The following is a 17,156-nucleotide window of genomic DNA, read 5'->3' as shown; positions in this document are numbered from 1 at the left end:
AATGGATTCAGTACACAACAGGTAGCCAGTGCAATGCCCTCAGAACAGACTGAGGGCGTTTTCGCACTCACCTTCAAGTGGCGCGACCACCCTCCTCACGCCGGAGGATCTGCAGGGATTTCGCATAAGAAGCGCCGGAGCAGCCAAAAGAGCCGGAAAGTTCCGTCGCGAAACCCGCTCAAACGTAAACCGCCAAGAAGCAGGAAAACGTTTGAGCGGCTTTTGCGACGGAAGTCGCCGGCTCTTTTGGCTGCTCCGGCGCTTCTCATGCGAAATCCCTGCAGATCCTCCGGCGTGAAGAGGGTGGTTGCGCCACTTGAAGGTGAGTGCGAAAACGCCCTGAATGTGCTCCTGCAGAGGGAGCCCCATTAGTAGCCTGGCTGCAGCATTCTACACAAGTTGCAGCTTCCAAATCTGAGTCAAGGGCAGCCCCATGTAGAAGGCATTACTGTAATCTATTCGTGAGGTGACCAAGGCGTGGATCACCATTGCTAAGTCACCGCACTCAAGATAGGGGACTAATTGCCATATTTGCTGAAGTGGCTGCTACATGGGCCTCCATAGTTAAAGAGGGCTTCAGGAGCACTCCCAAGCTCTTAACCCTCAGTGCTGGCATTAATGGCACCCCATCAAAGGTTGGTAAAGGGATCGCCCTTCCCAGGCCGCTGCGACTTAGAGAACCTCCAGGAGAGCTGGAGATCAGTTGTAAAAGTGGGAGATCTCCATGTGTCACCTGGAGATCTCCATGCGTCAACTGTGGTGGTCCCCTCCCTCCTTAAGACAAGTGGCTTCATTTTTTTTCTTGTGGCCCTAAAATATCACTATATCCCTAAAGCATTGTAACAATAGGCTTAGCAGATTCTCTGAATTCCTGGCACTTATTTTTTGTAAAGTAAGTCTTTAGCTCATTTCCTCACAAAGATGTAAAAAACAGGTATGTCTCTGCAAGGAAATGTACTTGTGACTTACTCCTTTAAAAAAAATCTGGGAATTCAGAGAGCCTGCTAATCCTATTGTTACAATGTTCTAGGAATACATCAATATTTTAGCACCATTTTTTAAAGCCACCAATGATGGCTTTAAAGCACCCTCCATTCATCCTTACTTGAAAATCCTCATTATTGAAGGCACATGCAGAAGAAAATGAACTGACTCCACAACTGTGAAAGTGCAGAGGGAAGTCAGAGATATGGAAGAACCGGGACCTTTTTTGTAGAAAAAGTCCAGCAGGAACTCATTTTCATATTAGGCCACACCCCCTGACATCCCTATTGTTTAGCATAGGGTTTTTGTAAAATAAGTCCAGCAGAAGCTCATTTGCATATTAGGCCGCACCCCCTGATGCCAAGCCAGTTGGAACTGCATTCCTGTGCGTTCCTGCTCAAAAAAAGCCCTGGGAAGAACTATCCCAAAACTGATTCCAGTGCTTGTGGATCAACTGCCAAGAAAATCAGGAATAAGTCAAGTGTGTGAAAAAGCCCAGGTTCAGAAAGCCAGTTGCTGATGGGCAAGTGAAAGGATAGGGGATGTTGCCTTAATGCTCTATCTCAGAGATTCCCGGGCAAATGACTGAGGGAAACTATATGCTGGACTTCATGCCTTTTCACTGATCCAGCAAGATTCTTCTCACCTTCTTATTACCAAAATAAGGAATGCAGGGCAAATGTCTCATACAGGGTGCCACGGGAGACACCAGGGTTCAACTTGACGTTGAGACGTCTCCCCTAATTCCTTTCACAATGTAGCTTGGTGTCCAGCAAGAAGGACGTCCTCCCAACCACACTGAGAAACATAAAGAGAAAATCTCTTGCTACCAGCAGATGGCAGTCTATGAACTTTTGATAAAATGCAAAGTTTCCTTCTGGAAGCACAGTGAAGTCTCCCTTTATGAGGCTATCCAATATAGATGTGCAGAAGAGTTTACTCCTAATGTGATTACAATATCCAAATTTACTTTGCCACATAACAGTGTCAGGCTGTGAAAGCTTCCAAAGGTTATATCATGTGCTAGCTGGGGAAGCAAATGTCTCTAAACATATGCAAAATGCCAGTCCCGTCAGTATTAGAACTTGAGTTTTTCAGGAAATGGCTGAACTACCTCACATCTTTCTTTTCTTTCAGTCTTGCAGGCTCAATTGCTCCCCAAGCCTGATTCTACTTTTTTTTAGTCTTAACACTTGCCTGTTCACCCTAGAGTGAACACCAATTGTCCCAGTTGAGCACTACTTGACAACAGGAAAGGAAAGGTACCCTGTGCAAGCACCAGCCATTTCCGACTCTGGGGTAATGTTGCTTTCACAACGTTTTCACGGCAGACTTTTTACAGGGTGGTTTGCCATTGCCTTCCCCAGTCATCTATGCTTTCCCCCCAGCAAGCTGGGTACTCATTTTACCGACCTCGGAAGGATGGAAGGCTGAGTAAACCTAGAGCTGGCTACCTGAAAACCCAGCTTCCACCAAGGATCAAACTCAGGTCGTGAGCAGAGCTTAGGATTGTATTATTGCAGCTTTAACACTCTGCGCCACGGGGCTCTTTTACTTGACAACAAACACAACCCCAAAACACTTCCATACATAACAACTTATATAGTTAAGCTTAAAATAAAACCTATCAGGAAGATCCACCACAGAACGGTGGATCTTACTAACTCACTGTGATAGAATACTGACAGAATTTGACTCCTCTAGGAAAACACATGAATCTGGATGCAATCTTGATATACAAGTCTGTGAGGTCTAATTTGACCCTCATTCCTCCTTGTCTTTTGCCCCTAGCTCCTCCTGTATCCTGCTTCAGTTAAGAAGAAAATGCTACTCCTGAAAGCAATGCATATCTTACTAACTCACTGTGATAGAATACTGAAATAAATCCAAGTCCCTAGTCCTGGCAGGAAAAATTCTGCCATAAGACATACTGCTGAAAAGAATAATAATACATCCAAATGGAAGATGTTTTATGTTTCCACTGACATTTGGTCTTTATGGTGCAGTCAAGCCTTGGATATCAAAAGGAGGAGGAGAGCTGTGTAGCGCTTGGCTCACCATTGCCAGGTTGCGATTGAGGGTGTTTCCACATGGGTTATTTGCCCATGTTGGATACTGTTGAGAAGAGGGGCAGGTTCCTAGAAACTGCTTTATTCCAAAGTTTAAGGAAAGCTTGCAACCAAGTCCGGGTGGCTGCTACCTGGGTGGAAAAATCCAGATTTTCCTGGGCCCACCAACATGGCAGCTAGTTCCTCTACTTGCTTGTAAATTGGGATTTTGAAGATCCGTACTAGGCAAGACTTGTAGTTGTGTATGCTTTTGTGGATTTGCAACCAAAAGTTTTGAGAGAAATAGCCAAGGGAAGAGGAGCTTAACCCTCTGGTCATTTTTCTGTTCCATCCCACTCCCAGTAATCTTTTTCCTGCGGTGGAAAAAATACAGGTACCAGTAATAGCCTAGCTTACCCTGGGCTGTCCAGAGTTTAGGAGCTAAGGAAGGCTGATCATGGTCATGAGGGACTACCAAGGAGGACAATAGCAAAGCACCTCTGTTCATCTCTTGCCTAAAACACCCTAAAAATTGGGTCACCATAGGTTGGTTGCAACTCAACAAGTTGTTCTTCACCAATATATTTTCTACCTAATCCATCTTTCCCGTTCCTTATTTTATATCCTTGATGACCCAGTACTCAGGTTTTTGCCTTTAGTGGATGTCATTAAAGTTTTAATACAAGTTGCTCACTTTATTTATTCTTCAGGATTTAGCTCCTTTTTTCAGCATCTTTAAAATTTAATTCTGTGAATGCACTCTTGTATTTAGTGCACATCCACTTAAATGCCTGTGCATGAATTCTTAGGCACCAAGCAGTGAACAGCTTTCTATTTCATGTGTTGACCAGGCTCACTTGAAACCGTTGAGAACAGGCTGTGAGACGATTGTGTTTGTCTAGTGTATCTTTAGCCTAAAAAGAACACACATCTTGGCTTTTTAAACAGTGCAAGGCAGGCCACTGAAGAGTGAATGAATACAGCAGGCTCAAGTGGAGCCATAAGAAATGTGTAATGGAGGATTAAGAGCTTCAGGCAGCAATCCTTAGAAATAAAATGGGCATATTAAACACTCATTCCCTGTTTCCAGCTGTGAAATTTTGGAAGGTACGTTTTTCTTCTGGAGAAAGAAAAAGCAGCTTGAGGCAGAAATTCTGATCAGAATGGCAACAGAAGAAAGTGCAAAGCAGTTCCTTCTTCATATCCAGCTGGCCCTTTATTCAAACTCACAGCCTCCCAAGACTGTCTTGAGATTTCCTCACATCCTTAAGGTCTACAAACACATTTTTAAAAAGTGACAAACGAGGTATCAACATTTCATATTTGCATGAAATGAATGCTCAGTTTTTGAGTGAGGCCAGTTGCTGACATGGACACACATCTGGCATGGATTTGCTTTAGGGTTGATCCCCAGCACCATGCTTGATAAACGTAGCCTTTCCCACCACCAACAAAGACCTATCCATGTTCAGTTTGTTTTAAAAGAAGCAAAGGGCTGACAGAACATGGAGCTAGCCTGTGTATCAGTGAACCCCTGGCAGTTTTGAAAACTGCCTGCTGCCCAATGCTTTGTCCAGCCACAATCAATCAAGGCAGCTATTTTCCAGGCCAGGCTGCTGAAGAAGAGTGATAAAAAGGAGGAACAAATGCAGCACAAGGTGAAAAGGAAGGCAAAAAGAACAGAGGAAATTAAAAATGAGCAGGGAAAATAGCAAGCCTTCCCATTTCCAGCAGAATTTAGCTTATCTAACAGCCCTCAGGCAAGACTGGAGTACAGAGATTAGACCTGCACTCAGAGCCTCTGATGCAAATAAAAAACAGCATGTCTTGTTCCAGATTCTCCAAGTGAGAAGCTCTGGACAACCTTTGCTGGAGTCACTAGTTTTGGAGGATTGCAGGGGTTTGACCATGGTTCTCTGCTAGAGCATCTTCTTTGCATGCAGAAGGTCCCAGCTTCAATCCTTGGCATCTCCAGTTAGGTGGTGTGAAAGAAATCCACTTGAGATAATGGAGAGTTGCTGCCAGTCTGAGTAGACAATGCAGACCTTGATAGATCAGTGGCCTGAATCAGTATGACAGCTTCATGTGTAAGTGATTTATGGAGACTTTGTAATAATCCCTTTAATCCTGTGTTTGTAATAGTGCAAATATGGGTGCTGATACGAGTGGGACTTCTAAGAAATGGCCACATTCTTATTCACATGCTGTGCAAAGGTGCTCTGTGAACTTTCTAAAAAGACTATCAAACCAGGTTTGGTAAAGATCAGAACAAACCAGGGAAAACCCTAAAAATCAATCATTAGGGGACATCATTGTATAGACTCTTTAAAAAAAAATGATCCAGTTTGGATGCCAAACTAGAGCAAAATTGTCCATTTGTAAGAAACAATATTCTACTGCTTCTATCTTTAAAATCTCTCCACAAACTCACTCTGTCTTGCTGCCTCTTTTGAACTCTACATTCATAAAATACTATTTCTAGTCATATAATATTAACTTCCCTCCATGCTCTCTCTCTCTTTTTTTTAGCTCCCCCCCATATAAACCACCTGATGCTCCTGGAATACTGTTCCTCTGTTCCAACTTCCTCACTTTCTTCTTTCAAAAAACTATAAAAATGTATTTGTTTCCTCATGTTTACCTTCTCCTTTAAATATTTCTGCTCACTTTTCACACATTCCGTTCTCTCCTTTGTCCTGATTTAAACTGAAAGCTTTCAAAAAAGGGAGTGGTGGTAACATTTTATTATTGTACAGTGCCAAGTGCCTCAGTTACTGGCCAGAGGAGGAAGGGGTACTCTGCAGTCAAACCACATTCATCTCCAGTAGAACACCAACAAAAGGTTTCAAATGTGTCATTTGCTTTTTTCATTTTGGAATTAACAAGACTGGAATTCTCAAAACTTCTGTCCTTTCCACCCTGTCACCACTTTCACTGTTTTCTGCGACAAACCCATGTTTGGGAGCCTCAGCTGAGGATGAAAAGTCACTAAAAGGATCAAGTGATTTCCAGACCAAAAAAAGGGACAGGATTGCAAAAAAACCCCCCATTTCACATGTCAAACACTTCTCAAGCTCTCACACAGGCACTATTTCACATCATTAAAAACACTTAACTGTCAGCCATAAATTGCATTTACGTGTTCTGCAATGGCTTGGCTTGCCCTCAGGGCTGGTCCTGCCACTAGGCAAACTAGGTGATTGCCTAGGGTGTCAGCCATCGGGGGCACCAAATTGGGCACTCTACATGTGACTTGGTTAAGTCATGCCACTGCCCAGTGGCCGCCTCTCTGAGCTCCCCCACCCTGCCTCTCGGAGTCGTCAAGAGGTCCCAGCAGTGGGGCTTTCTCCCTGCTTTTGAACCCCTGCAAAAGCAAGGAAAGGATCTTCCCCCATGCCCCTCAGGAGATTCCAAGAGGTACAGATGGTGGGGCAACCCCTCCGCTAGGGTCGCTGCAGCCCAATTCCTTCATTCTATCCTATGAGTCCATAGGATAGAATGGAGAGATGGGGCTGCCACTGCAGCGCAACCACAGAGAAGGGGTTTAAAGTTTAAAACTCTTTGTGTAGCATTGCACCACAGTGGCGGCCCGATCCCTCCATTCTATGCTATGGGCCCATAGGACAGAATGGAGGGATTGAGCTGCCACTGCAGCACAACACTACAGAAGGGGGTTAAAACTTTAATCCCCTTCTCCGGGGTTGCACCACAGCAGTGGCCCCATCTCTCCATTCTATCCTATGGGCCCATAGGACAGAATGGAGAGATCTGGCCGCAGTGACTTTGTAGAAGGTGGGGGCACAAGTAGTTAGCCTTGCTTAGGGTGCCAAAGGGTCTAGCGCTGGCCCTGCTTGCCCTTCACTTGTTTAAAACACAGTTTTTCTTTTGCATTAAAATATTCTAGAAAAATATAATTGTCCTATATTATATTTGGGTGTGAAAACATGTGAAATGGCAGGCTGTCCCTTAGTACCTATGCACCCACAGTTAAATGGACTATGCACTAGAGACAATGTGCACTCTGAGCCCTGTTGCACAGAGGGCGGGTTATAAATCTAATAAATAAGTAAATATGAATCTATTTCACTTAATCCTTCTCCTTAGCTAAATCCTGAAGAATGACCACGTTAATAACTCACACTACCAAAACATTAACCAAGGCAACTCCAAAAGGCAAAAATAAGAACAAAATTAGGAAAGTGGCTCATTTGTGACACAACAGTAGTCTAAATGAAAAACAGAAGCATCCTTAAATGGAGGCAGATCCTTCCTTACCATAGGCAAAGAGGTATTAATAAGCTTACTTAATATGCTAAATATTTAGATACGCGCACACACACACACATTTACCTCTGCTGTTCAAAATCTGGTTCTTCAAGCACTTTCCCAGGCTCCCAGCTATGCCTTCGAAAGGCGTCATAGGCATGTGCAGAACTCCTCAAGTTACCCGACCTGCGCATTTGCACATTTAGGAATTGACAGTCATCCTCTTCTTCTGTATCTGCTGTTACCCAGTCTTCAACAGTAGAAGAGCATGATTCTAAGGCTGATGAGCAGCGGCGTTTCTGAACCAGTGGTGGGTGGGGAGTGCCTTCATACGGGCTCAGGAAGACCTCAGAGGCTGAGCTGTTCATCTCTGGAGCAGTTTATGGGGTCCAAAAGACAAAAAAAAGTCTCTGCTGGAAAGAAAATAGGGATAAGATGATGTTATAAAAATAAGATTAACCTTATAAAGTATACAAATTTTACCTACATTACTGGCCTAAAAGATGTCAAAGGAATCAACATTGGTACAGGTTCTTGGAAAGAATTTGTTCCTAATCACAGGCAACTAAGCTTGTTTACAAACCTGAACCAGGCATACCAGAAAGACTGTAAAGGAGAGAGATTTCTACATGATACAAGTTTGACTGGGTTGACCTACAGTGCTATTAAAGAGGAACCTAACTAAATGCTATGTTTTCCTCAGGGTTACTTCCAGAGAACGGTTCTAGAGTTCTGCTTTTACCAGATGCACGGAGGCCCAATTCAGATTGTAAATGTGCTGGAAAAAAAATTATAGACCCCCCCCCACACACACACACTCACACACAGAGTTCTTCATCGGAAGCCATTGTTTGACCTCTTGGGAAAGAATAACGTGTAGCCCAGCAGTATTCATGGAGTCCAAAACACAGCAATAGCACCCCATAGGGTTGTTTCAGGTAAGTCAAGAAATTATTGTGAGGAGAAAGGTCTAATCCCCTTCTTTCAAACTGTGGCCCCAATCTGAATTAGGTCTCATGCACCTTGAAAATATGGAACTCTCAAGCCAACCTAAAGAAAACGTATAATTAGACCTTAGTTTTTAAACAGCAAGCCATTTGGTCCTTGTTTGGCCCATGAGCTGGTCCAAATACTCAGCTTTTTAAAAAGAATAACTAAATTGCTAATCCATAGATCAAGTAAACAAAATAGGCAGGCAAGTACTCCACCCAATCCACCCATTCGTGTAGTGAGGATAAAAGTGCATGTTTCTGTAATGTACCAGTCTGAGAGACGCGAGTAGGGCAACATAGTTTATTGCATGGTACAAACACGAGGTAAGAGAGAGAACACGCAGGCCGGGTCCCGCATATATACAACTCCGGAACTATTCTACCTGCTGGCCAGTCCAATGCTGGCCAGCCATATTTCCCGCCACTCGCTGTGATTGGCTGATGTTCCGTGCCCTCGCGGAGGCACCTGGCTGTCACAGTAGCCTCCGCGGCTTTCGCGGACTAACGCTCCTTCGATGGTGCGATATAACGAAATGGTTGTGAGCGCCATACATTACACCCCTCCCCCTTTAGTTAGTAACATAATCCTGGAGGTAGGCGGGAGGCCGGCGCTCTCGCATTGACCGCCGTGGGGTGGCTTGCGGAGTCCTGGTAGCCTCGGCCCCCGGAGTCTCCTCGGGAGCCGGAACCTCCGGGGGCTGCGGGCCGAGTTCGGGGTTTTGGGTTGCCTCTGCTGGGGGAGGCAGGGTTGTGGATGTCAGCAGGGTTGTAGGTGGCTCCTCGGGTCTGGCCGCTTCCCTTGCTTCCGTGGGTTCCTCGGGTAGGGTCCGGCGGCGCATCTGGTCGATGTGCCGGCGTAGGATCTGGCCACCCTCCGTGGATACTTCGTAGTGGCGGGAACCCACGACCCGTAGCACCCGCCCTGCCAACCACTCGGGTCCCGACGCGTAGTTGCGGGCGAACACTGGGTCCCCGGCAAAGAACCCCCTAGCTGCCTCGCGGACCTCTGGGGACCCTCTTATGTCAGAGGCTCGGTCGGGGTGTAGCCTGTCCAGCCTTGTGGTGAGCTTGCGCCCCATGAGGAGTTCTGCTGGACTGACCCCCGTGACAGGGTTTGGGATGACCCTGTTGTCAAAGAGGAAGGCGGCTAGCCTATGGTCCCAATCGCCCTGCACGATCCTGCCCAGGGCCTCTTTGGTGGTGCGGACCATCCGCTCCGCCTGGCCGTTGGTGGCTGGGTGAAAGGGGGCCGACCTGATGTGCCTTATGAGGTACCTCTGGAGAAAAGCCTGGAACTCTCCCGAGGTGAAGGCGGCCCCGTTGTCAGAGACCAGGGTGTCCGGGATGCCGTGGGTGCACAGGACCCGGCGCAGGGCTCGGATGGCGGCTGCTGAGGAGGTGGACGCCACAGGGAGGACCTCTAGCCATTTTGTGTAGGCGTCCACAATTATTAGGAATATCTGCCCCTGGAACGGCCCCGCGAAGTCTAGGTGGAGCCTGGACCATGGTTTCCTTGTGGTTTCCCACCGTGTGGCCGGGGCGCTGGGTGGGTCCGGCCGCGATTCCTGGCACGCACTGCACCTCCGGACCCAGTCCTCTATTTCCCCGTCCATTCCCGGCCACCACACATAGCTCCTGGCTAGGGCCTTCATCCTCACTATGCCCGGGTGTGTTTCATGTAGCGATTCCAGGACCCTTTTCTGAAGGGGGGGGGACCACCACCCGGCTCCCCCATAGCAGGCACCCCTTGTGGGCCGCAAGTTCCTCCCGCCTCATTTTGTACGGCTTGAACTCTCCCCCCATGTCCCTTTCTGGCCACCCTCTCACCACCCAGTCGAGCACCCTTGCTAGGGTTTTGTCTTTCCCTGTGGCCTTTGCCACTTCGGCAGTGTGGATGGGCTGGTCCGGGAGTGACTCTACTGACATCACCTGGTGTGCGGGGGCCGGGTCGGGTCCCGTGTCTGGGAGCGGTAAGCGGCTGAGTGCATCAGCGTGGCCCATCGCCTTGCCCGCCCTGTGTACCAATGTGTAGGTGAATGAATTTAGGAATTGGTTCCATCTCAGCACCCTTTGGGACAAGATTTGGGGAGTTTGGCGGTCTGGGGCCAGCAGACCCAACAGCGGCTTGTGGTCGGTCGCTATAGTGAACTTGCGCCCGTACAAATAATCGTTAAATTTGTGAACCCCCGCTACAATCGCCAGGGCTTCCTTGTCAATTTGAGCGTAATTACGCTCCGCCGACGTTAGGGTGCGGGAATAGTAAGCGACCGGTACCTCCCGGCCGTCCGATAGTTGGTGCCCCAGGACAGCTCCCACCCCGTACGGCGATGCATCGCATGCCAGGATGACCGGAAGGCGCTCGTCGAAGTGGTGGAGCACCGCGTTGGAGACCAGGACGTCCTTCACCGCCTGGAACGCGGCGGCCTGCTTCTTCCCCCACACCCAAGGAGCTTTTTTGTCCAGTAACCGGTGTAGGGGTTCCGCAATGGCCGCTTTGTGGGGTATGAAAGTGTGGTAAAAGTTGAGCACCCCCAAGAAGCTCTGTAGCTCCGCTTTACACGTGGGGGCCGGGGCTTGGACGATGGCCCTGGTTTTCTCCTCGGTCGGGTGGATTCCCTCTGCGTCCACGGCGAATCCTAGGAACTCCACCCGGGGCACCCCCAGCAAACACTTCTCCCTCTTCACCTTTAGTCCAGCGGTTTGAAAACGACGGAGCACCTCCCTGAGACGGTTGCTGAACTCCTCAGGGTCCGGGGCGGCGATTAAAACGTCGTCGAAAAATGGCTGGACTCCTGGGATCCCTTTGAGGAGAGCGTCCATTATACTCTGGAAGATCCCAGGTGCCACACTGACCCCAAACTGTAGCCGGTTCACCCTAAATGCCCCCCTATGGGTCACAATCGTCTGTGCCTCAGCTGTTTTGGTGTCCACTGGAAGCTGCTGGTAGGCTTGTGCCAAGTCCAGCTTCCCAAAAATCTTGGACCCCGCAAGAGCGGCCAGGACATGGCTGACTACCGGCACTGGGTAGGGGTTATCCTGGAGCGCCTTGTTGATTGTGCACTTATAGTCGGCACATATCCGCACGTCCCCATTCAGTTTGACCGGAGTCACTATGGGGGTTTCCCACATGGCGTAATCGACCGGCTCTAGGACCCCTTGTGCTACCAGGCGGTCCAACTCAGCCTCGATTTTGGGTTTTAGGGCGAAGGGGACCCTCCTCGCCTTCAGCCGGATCGGTCTGACCGTTGGGTCCAGCGGTAGGGAGATGGCCGGCCCCTTGTAGCTACCCAGCGACCTGTCAAAAACCTCGGGGAACTCTCTGCACACCTCCCCGAACCCGCCGACTGTGGCCGTTTGTGACACCTCTACTCTGATTCCCAAGGGATCGAACCATGTGAGGCCCAACAGGGTGGCCAGCGGTCGCTTGACTACCAGAATATCTAGCGGGCCCTTGAAGGACCCTCGCTCCACGTGTACCCTTGCCCACCCCGCGATTTGAACCGGGTTTTTCTGAAAGTCCCGCAGTACAAAATCGGCCGGCCGCAGCTGTCCCCTGTAGCCGGGGTATAATTTCCTCAGGGTCTCCTCCGCAATTATGGAGATGGAGGAGCCCAAGTCCACCTCCATGAGGCAGGGGGCCCCCTCTATGCGGACCGACACCTTAATCTTGTTGGGGGTGGCTAGGGGCAGGTTCAGTACCTGTAGCGTGGTGGAGGCCGTGGAGTGGGACTCGGCAGCCTCGTGGTGCGTGGTTGGCCGCGGGCGGTGGGGCTTGGCTCGGCAAGCCCGCGCTATGTGGCCGGTCTTCCCGCAGCTCCTGCAGTCCCAGGTCCTGTACTGGCAGTCCCGACGGTCGTGGGGGTCGCCGCAACTGGCGCATTTCGCTCTTTCGTTGTTGCGTTGGTTCGATCTTTCGTTTGTTCGGGGCCGCTGTGGGGCTCGGGCGGCGGGTCTTGAAGAGTGGTGCAGCTGGAGTGCTTCTCCCTCGTCCTGGTGGTGGGGGTCCAGCTCCTCGTGGTGGACGGCTTCCGACTTGGCCCTGGGGAACGTCTGGGTGGTGCGCTCGAAGGCCACGGCCTCGCTGAAGGCGCCCTGAAGGGTGAGCTCTTCCTTTGCGAAGAGCTTTTGCTGGAGCCTCTCGTCTCGGAGGCCCCAGGCGAACCGATCGGCCAGGGTCTCTTCCAAATTCGGGAAGTTGCAGCTTCCGGCGATCTGGCGCAGGGCGGCCAGGTAGTCCGCGGCTGATTCTCCCTGGGCCTGGTCCCTCTTGTGGAAGAGGAACCTGCGGGCCACCCGCGACGGCTGCGGCAGGAAGTGGCCCGTGAGGAGGCGGACGACCTCCGCGTACGTTTTCTCCGTGAGGCGAGCGGGTGCCGAGAGACCCTTTGCGATCTCGAAAGTGGCGGCCCCGCAGACGCTCAGGAGAACGTCCCGCTTCATGCCGTCCTCGGTTACTCGATTCGCCCTCAGGTAGCAATCGACTCTTTCCGAATAGGACTCCCATCCCTCGGGATTCGTGTGGTCGAAAGCTTCAATGTGACCGGTGTTCCCGCTGGGGCTGGCCATGGCGGCGGTCGTTGCGAAGTAGCGATTCAGCGATGAAGCGATGGGACGACGAGTTGCCCGTGAGTCTCCTTCGTAGCCCGCTTGTCCGAAGGGCTAAGATCCCATCCTCGTCGCCACTGTAATGTACCAGTCTGAGAGACGCGAGTAGGGCAACATAGTTTATTGCATGGTACAAACACGAGGTAAGAGAGAGAACACACGGGCCGGGTCCCGCATATATACAACTCCGGAACTATTCTACCTGCTGGCCAGTCCAATGCTGGCCAGCCATATTTCCCGCCACTCGCTGTGATTGGCTGATGTTCCGTGCCCTCGTGGAGGCACCTGGCTGTCACAGTAGCCTCCGCGGCTTTCGCGGACTAACGCTCCTTTGATGGTGCGATATAACGAAATGGTTGCGAGCGCCATACATTACAGTTTCAATAAGGCAGGGGAGTCAGGCTCCTGTCAGGCCACCGAGCAAGTGGCTGTCATCTGCTTATTTCTCCCTCTCTCTTGCTTCCTTCTTCATAACAGCTTGCTTTTCAAGGCTTGCTCAATTGCACAGAAGCTACAGAGCAAAACCCCTATTTTCTCCATTGGATGAGGCTCCTCCCTTGGGGAAGAAGAGGGGGAGGCAGAGCTTGCTTTGCCAGACTCTCTCAATTGCCAGACTCTCTCAATTGAGCCAAGTCTCTCTTCCTTCTATTGGCTGAGGCACCTCCCCATCCTGGTCCCCTGGGGAAGGAAGGAAAGACCCAGAGCTTCCCTTGCCCAGTTCCCTGGATCCCATGGGAGAAATACAAAGAAAACTAGACCAACAACTGCTAATGTTTTAAGGTTTTTTTAAAAAAAATCTTTGTTTGTCTGTGTCCTTTATAATGGTTATATCTCTGCTACCTAATCTTAAATAGGTATACATATGGCCTGGCCCAACAAGGTCTCATTTATGTCAGATCTGGCCCTCATAACAAATGAGTTTGACACCCCTGCAATAAGGCGCGCCAGAAAGGGTTGCCAGCTTTTAGTTACCTCCAGCTGGCAGAGATCAGCTCCCCTGGAGAAAATGGCTGCTTTGAAGAGTAGACTCTATAGCACTATACTAGGCTTGCTAATCCCTTGCTTCAGGATTATCAGTAAGTGTGAGGAGGGGAAGAAATGTCTGATGGGCATTCCATTATGCCCTATGGAGACCAGTTCCCATAAGGTATAATGGAGAATCGATCTATGGATATCTGGGGCTCTTGGGGGCTGTTTTTTAAGGCAGAGGCACCAAATTTTCAGCATAGCATCTGGTGTCCCTTCTCAATCCCCACCCCAAGTTTTAAAAAGATCGGACAAGGGGGTCCAATTTTATGTGCCCCAAAAGAAGGTGTCCCTATCCTCCAATATTTCTAATGGAGGGAAGTTATTAAAAGGAGTGCTGTTCCTTTAAATGTGATGGCCAGAGCTCCCTTTGGAGTTCAATCATGTTTGACACAACTTTGGTTCTGATTCCACCCCAAAGTCCCCAGATATTTCTTGAGTTGGACCTGCCAACCTTACAACTATGCTGAGGTCCCTTCCCTCCCCAAACCCTGCTCTCCCAGATCCACCCCCAAAGCCTCCAAGTATTTTTCAACACAGACCTGGCAACCCTACATTAGTATGTATTATATGCAGGTTAGCTCCCTTTGATCTATGGTACTACAAAATGGTAACCTAGCCATTTTGCCTGCTCACCACCCAAGTCTGGTGAGGCTAGATTAGCTACTTTAAAAAAAAAAAAAGACACCCTACCTCTTAACAGAAAATAAACAGGAAACTTAAGAAACTAAGAAATTATCAGTCATAAGTGGGAAGGCCAACAAAGCCCATCAGGTGTTCCACCAGGCCTCAGCAAGTCTCAAGTCAGGAAACTCTGCTGGCTGAGGTAAAACTGGAATCCCCCCAAAAAGACTTTGGCAGTTCCCTTTCCTGAGTTACCGGAGAGTCAGGTGTGGTTTAAAAACAAAAACACATCTCCCACTCAAAAAAGGGAAACAAAATGGCCAGATTTGTCACACCAAAATGGCCCAAATCGTGTTAACACCTGGCAATTTGCCAGTCAGAGCCTTCACCTGCTTGAGCAGTGGACTCAGGGTTATAGAGACATTCAAATTAAGGCAAAGTTCAGGTTTTGCCTATCATGCAATTGCTTAAAATGGGGAGGGGGGGGAGTGGCAACTCTCTGAATGAAGGATATTTCCTAGCACAAGAAACTATGCTCATGTGCTTGCTACAGCACACAAGAAGAGCTAAGGGAAAGAAGCAGCTGGCAACCATAGGGAAGCAGATCAGGGATGGGTTGCTAGGCAACTGCAACTGTTCTTCCAATACAGGAAGAATCTTTGAGAAGGGAAGAAAAAATTCTCAAAATCTGAAGTTGGCCAATGTCAGATGTCTATAAAGAAAAACAAAAATACCCCCAGTCATTGTCACAGGCCTCACTGAACTATCATTTCCAAACAAGGCTCCGGTATATCTTACCCTTGGAAATGCTGACAAGGCTATGAGAAGAAAGGGGGGGCAGGGAGAATTAAAAAGACATCAGTGTTCAAGTTACATATGCCCCCTCAACTGCCACTTTTGTTACTTATTAAACTTGAAAGCATTTCAGCAGAAGTTGGGTCTGTCTCCAGGGGAAAATGCCTTGGCGTCTGAACAGCCCACTAAAATCACAGCAAAATGGCAGTTTATTTGGCTGGTATGTACACCTTAGCAAGAAAACTCAGCATCCCAAATTCTACATCAAAAGGAAGATGATAGTATTGGATTTATATCCTGCCCTATACTCTGAAAGAGCCCCGTGGCGCAGAGTGTTAAAGCTGCTGTACTGCAGTCCTAAGCTCTGCTCATGACCTGAGTTCGATCCTCGGTGGAAGCTGGGTTTTCAGGTAGCCGGCTTGAGGTTGACTCAGCCTTCCATCCTTCCAAGCTCGGTAAAATGAGCACTTGCTGGGAGGGGGAAGTGCAGATGACTGGGGAAGGCAATGGCAAACCACCCCGTAAAAAGTCTGCTGTGAAAACGTTGTGAAAGCAACGTCACCCCAGAGTCGCAAACGACTGGTGCTTGCACAGGAAACCTTTCCTTTCCTATACTCTGAATTTCAGAGTCTCAGAGCAGTCACAATCTCATTTACCTCCCCCCCACACACAACAGACACCCTGTGAGGTGGGTGGGGCTGAGAGAGCTCTTACAGTGGCTGCCCTTTCAAGGACAACTCCTATGAGAGCTATGGCTAACCCAAGGCCATTCCAGCAGCTGCAAATGGAGGAGTGGGGAATCAAACCTAGTTCTCCTAGATAAGAGTCCACACACTTTTTTTTTTTTTTTTGAGTCCACACACTTAACCACTACACCAAACCAAATCAGTTTTACTCAGGGCTTTTTTTGTAGAAAAAGCCCAGCAGGAACTAATTTGCATATTGGCCGCACACCCTGATGCCACCATTGTTTCACGTAGGGCTTTTTTTGCTGTGGAAAAAGCCCAGCAAAAACTCATTTACATATTAGCAGGGGTGGAATTCTTGCAGGAGCTCTTTTGCATATTAGGTCACGACCCCTGATGTAGCCAATCCTTCAAGAGTTTACAATGCTCTTTTTGGTAAGCTCTTGGAGGATTGGCTACATCAGGAGGTGTGGCCTAATATGCAAAGGAGCTGCTGCTAGAATTCCACCCCTGCATATTAGACCACACACCCTGATGCCAAGCCAGCTGAAACTGCATTCCTATGTGTTCCTGCTCAAAAAAAGTCTTGGTTTTCCTTAAGATCAGACTTTCATGTTCCATAATGATAGAACACTGAACATCCACTCTGCCTGTAGACAATAAATACATAGTCAGCTCCCACCATTCTGTTGCACACCAAGAACTAGAGACAGGTAAAAACTTTAAGCATTCCAAATGATACCCCCTTGAGTTGTTATCAAGCTCGAGGTGGGGCCTGGGGTTGTCCTGGAATCACAATTGATCTCCAGAGACAGTCCCCCTGCAGGATACTGCAGCTTTGAAGGGCAGATTCTATGGCATCCCATCCCTACCAAATTCCCACCCCTTCCTAAATTCTGACCTCCCCAGGCATGATTCCAAATTTTCAGAAATTTCCCCAAGCCAGAAATCTTACCCAACCCTGACTGCACCTCTTTATCACCTCTTGTGGAAGTGAATGGTTGCCATTCACTCCAAATAAGCCAAGAGTTCTGCTTGAGAATGAAGTACCATTATAATGGAGGCAAAACTTGCCCTCCACTCCCGACAGTGGATGCCTCAACAATATATCCCTCACTGGATGAAGACTG

General features: G+C 48.8%; 1 protein-coding gene across 1 annotated transcript in view; it reads right to left on the bottom strand.

Moving 5' to 3' along the window:
* ARHGEF2 (Rho/Rac guanine nucleotide exchange factor 2) overlaps positions 1-17,156 on the bottom strand; it is a 205,905-nt gene that overhangs the window by 144,455 nt on the left and 44,294 nt on the right. The window contains exon 3 of the mRNA XM_060253329.1: positions 7,383-7,711. Within this exon, the coding sequence (XP_060109312.1) occupies positions 7,383-7,666 (284 nt within the window). The 5' untranslated portion in view covers positions 7,667-7,711. The remainder of the gene's footprint in view (positions 1-7,382; positions 7,712-17,156) is intronic.

The sequence above is a fragment of the Heteronotia binoei genome, chromosome 1 (genome assembly GCF_032191835.1).
Source record: "Heteronotia binoei isolate CCM8104 ecotype False Entrance Well chromosome 1, APGP_CSIRO_Hbin_v1, whole genome shotgun sequence".
Lineage (NCBI taxonomy): Eukaryota > Metazoa > Chordata > Lepidosauria > Squamata > Gekkonidae > Heteronotia > Heteronotia binoei.
Note: the sequence above shows the minus strand (reverse complement) of the source record. Positions and strands in the feature narration are given on the sequence as shown.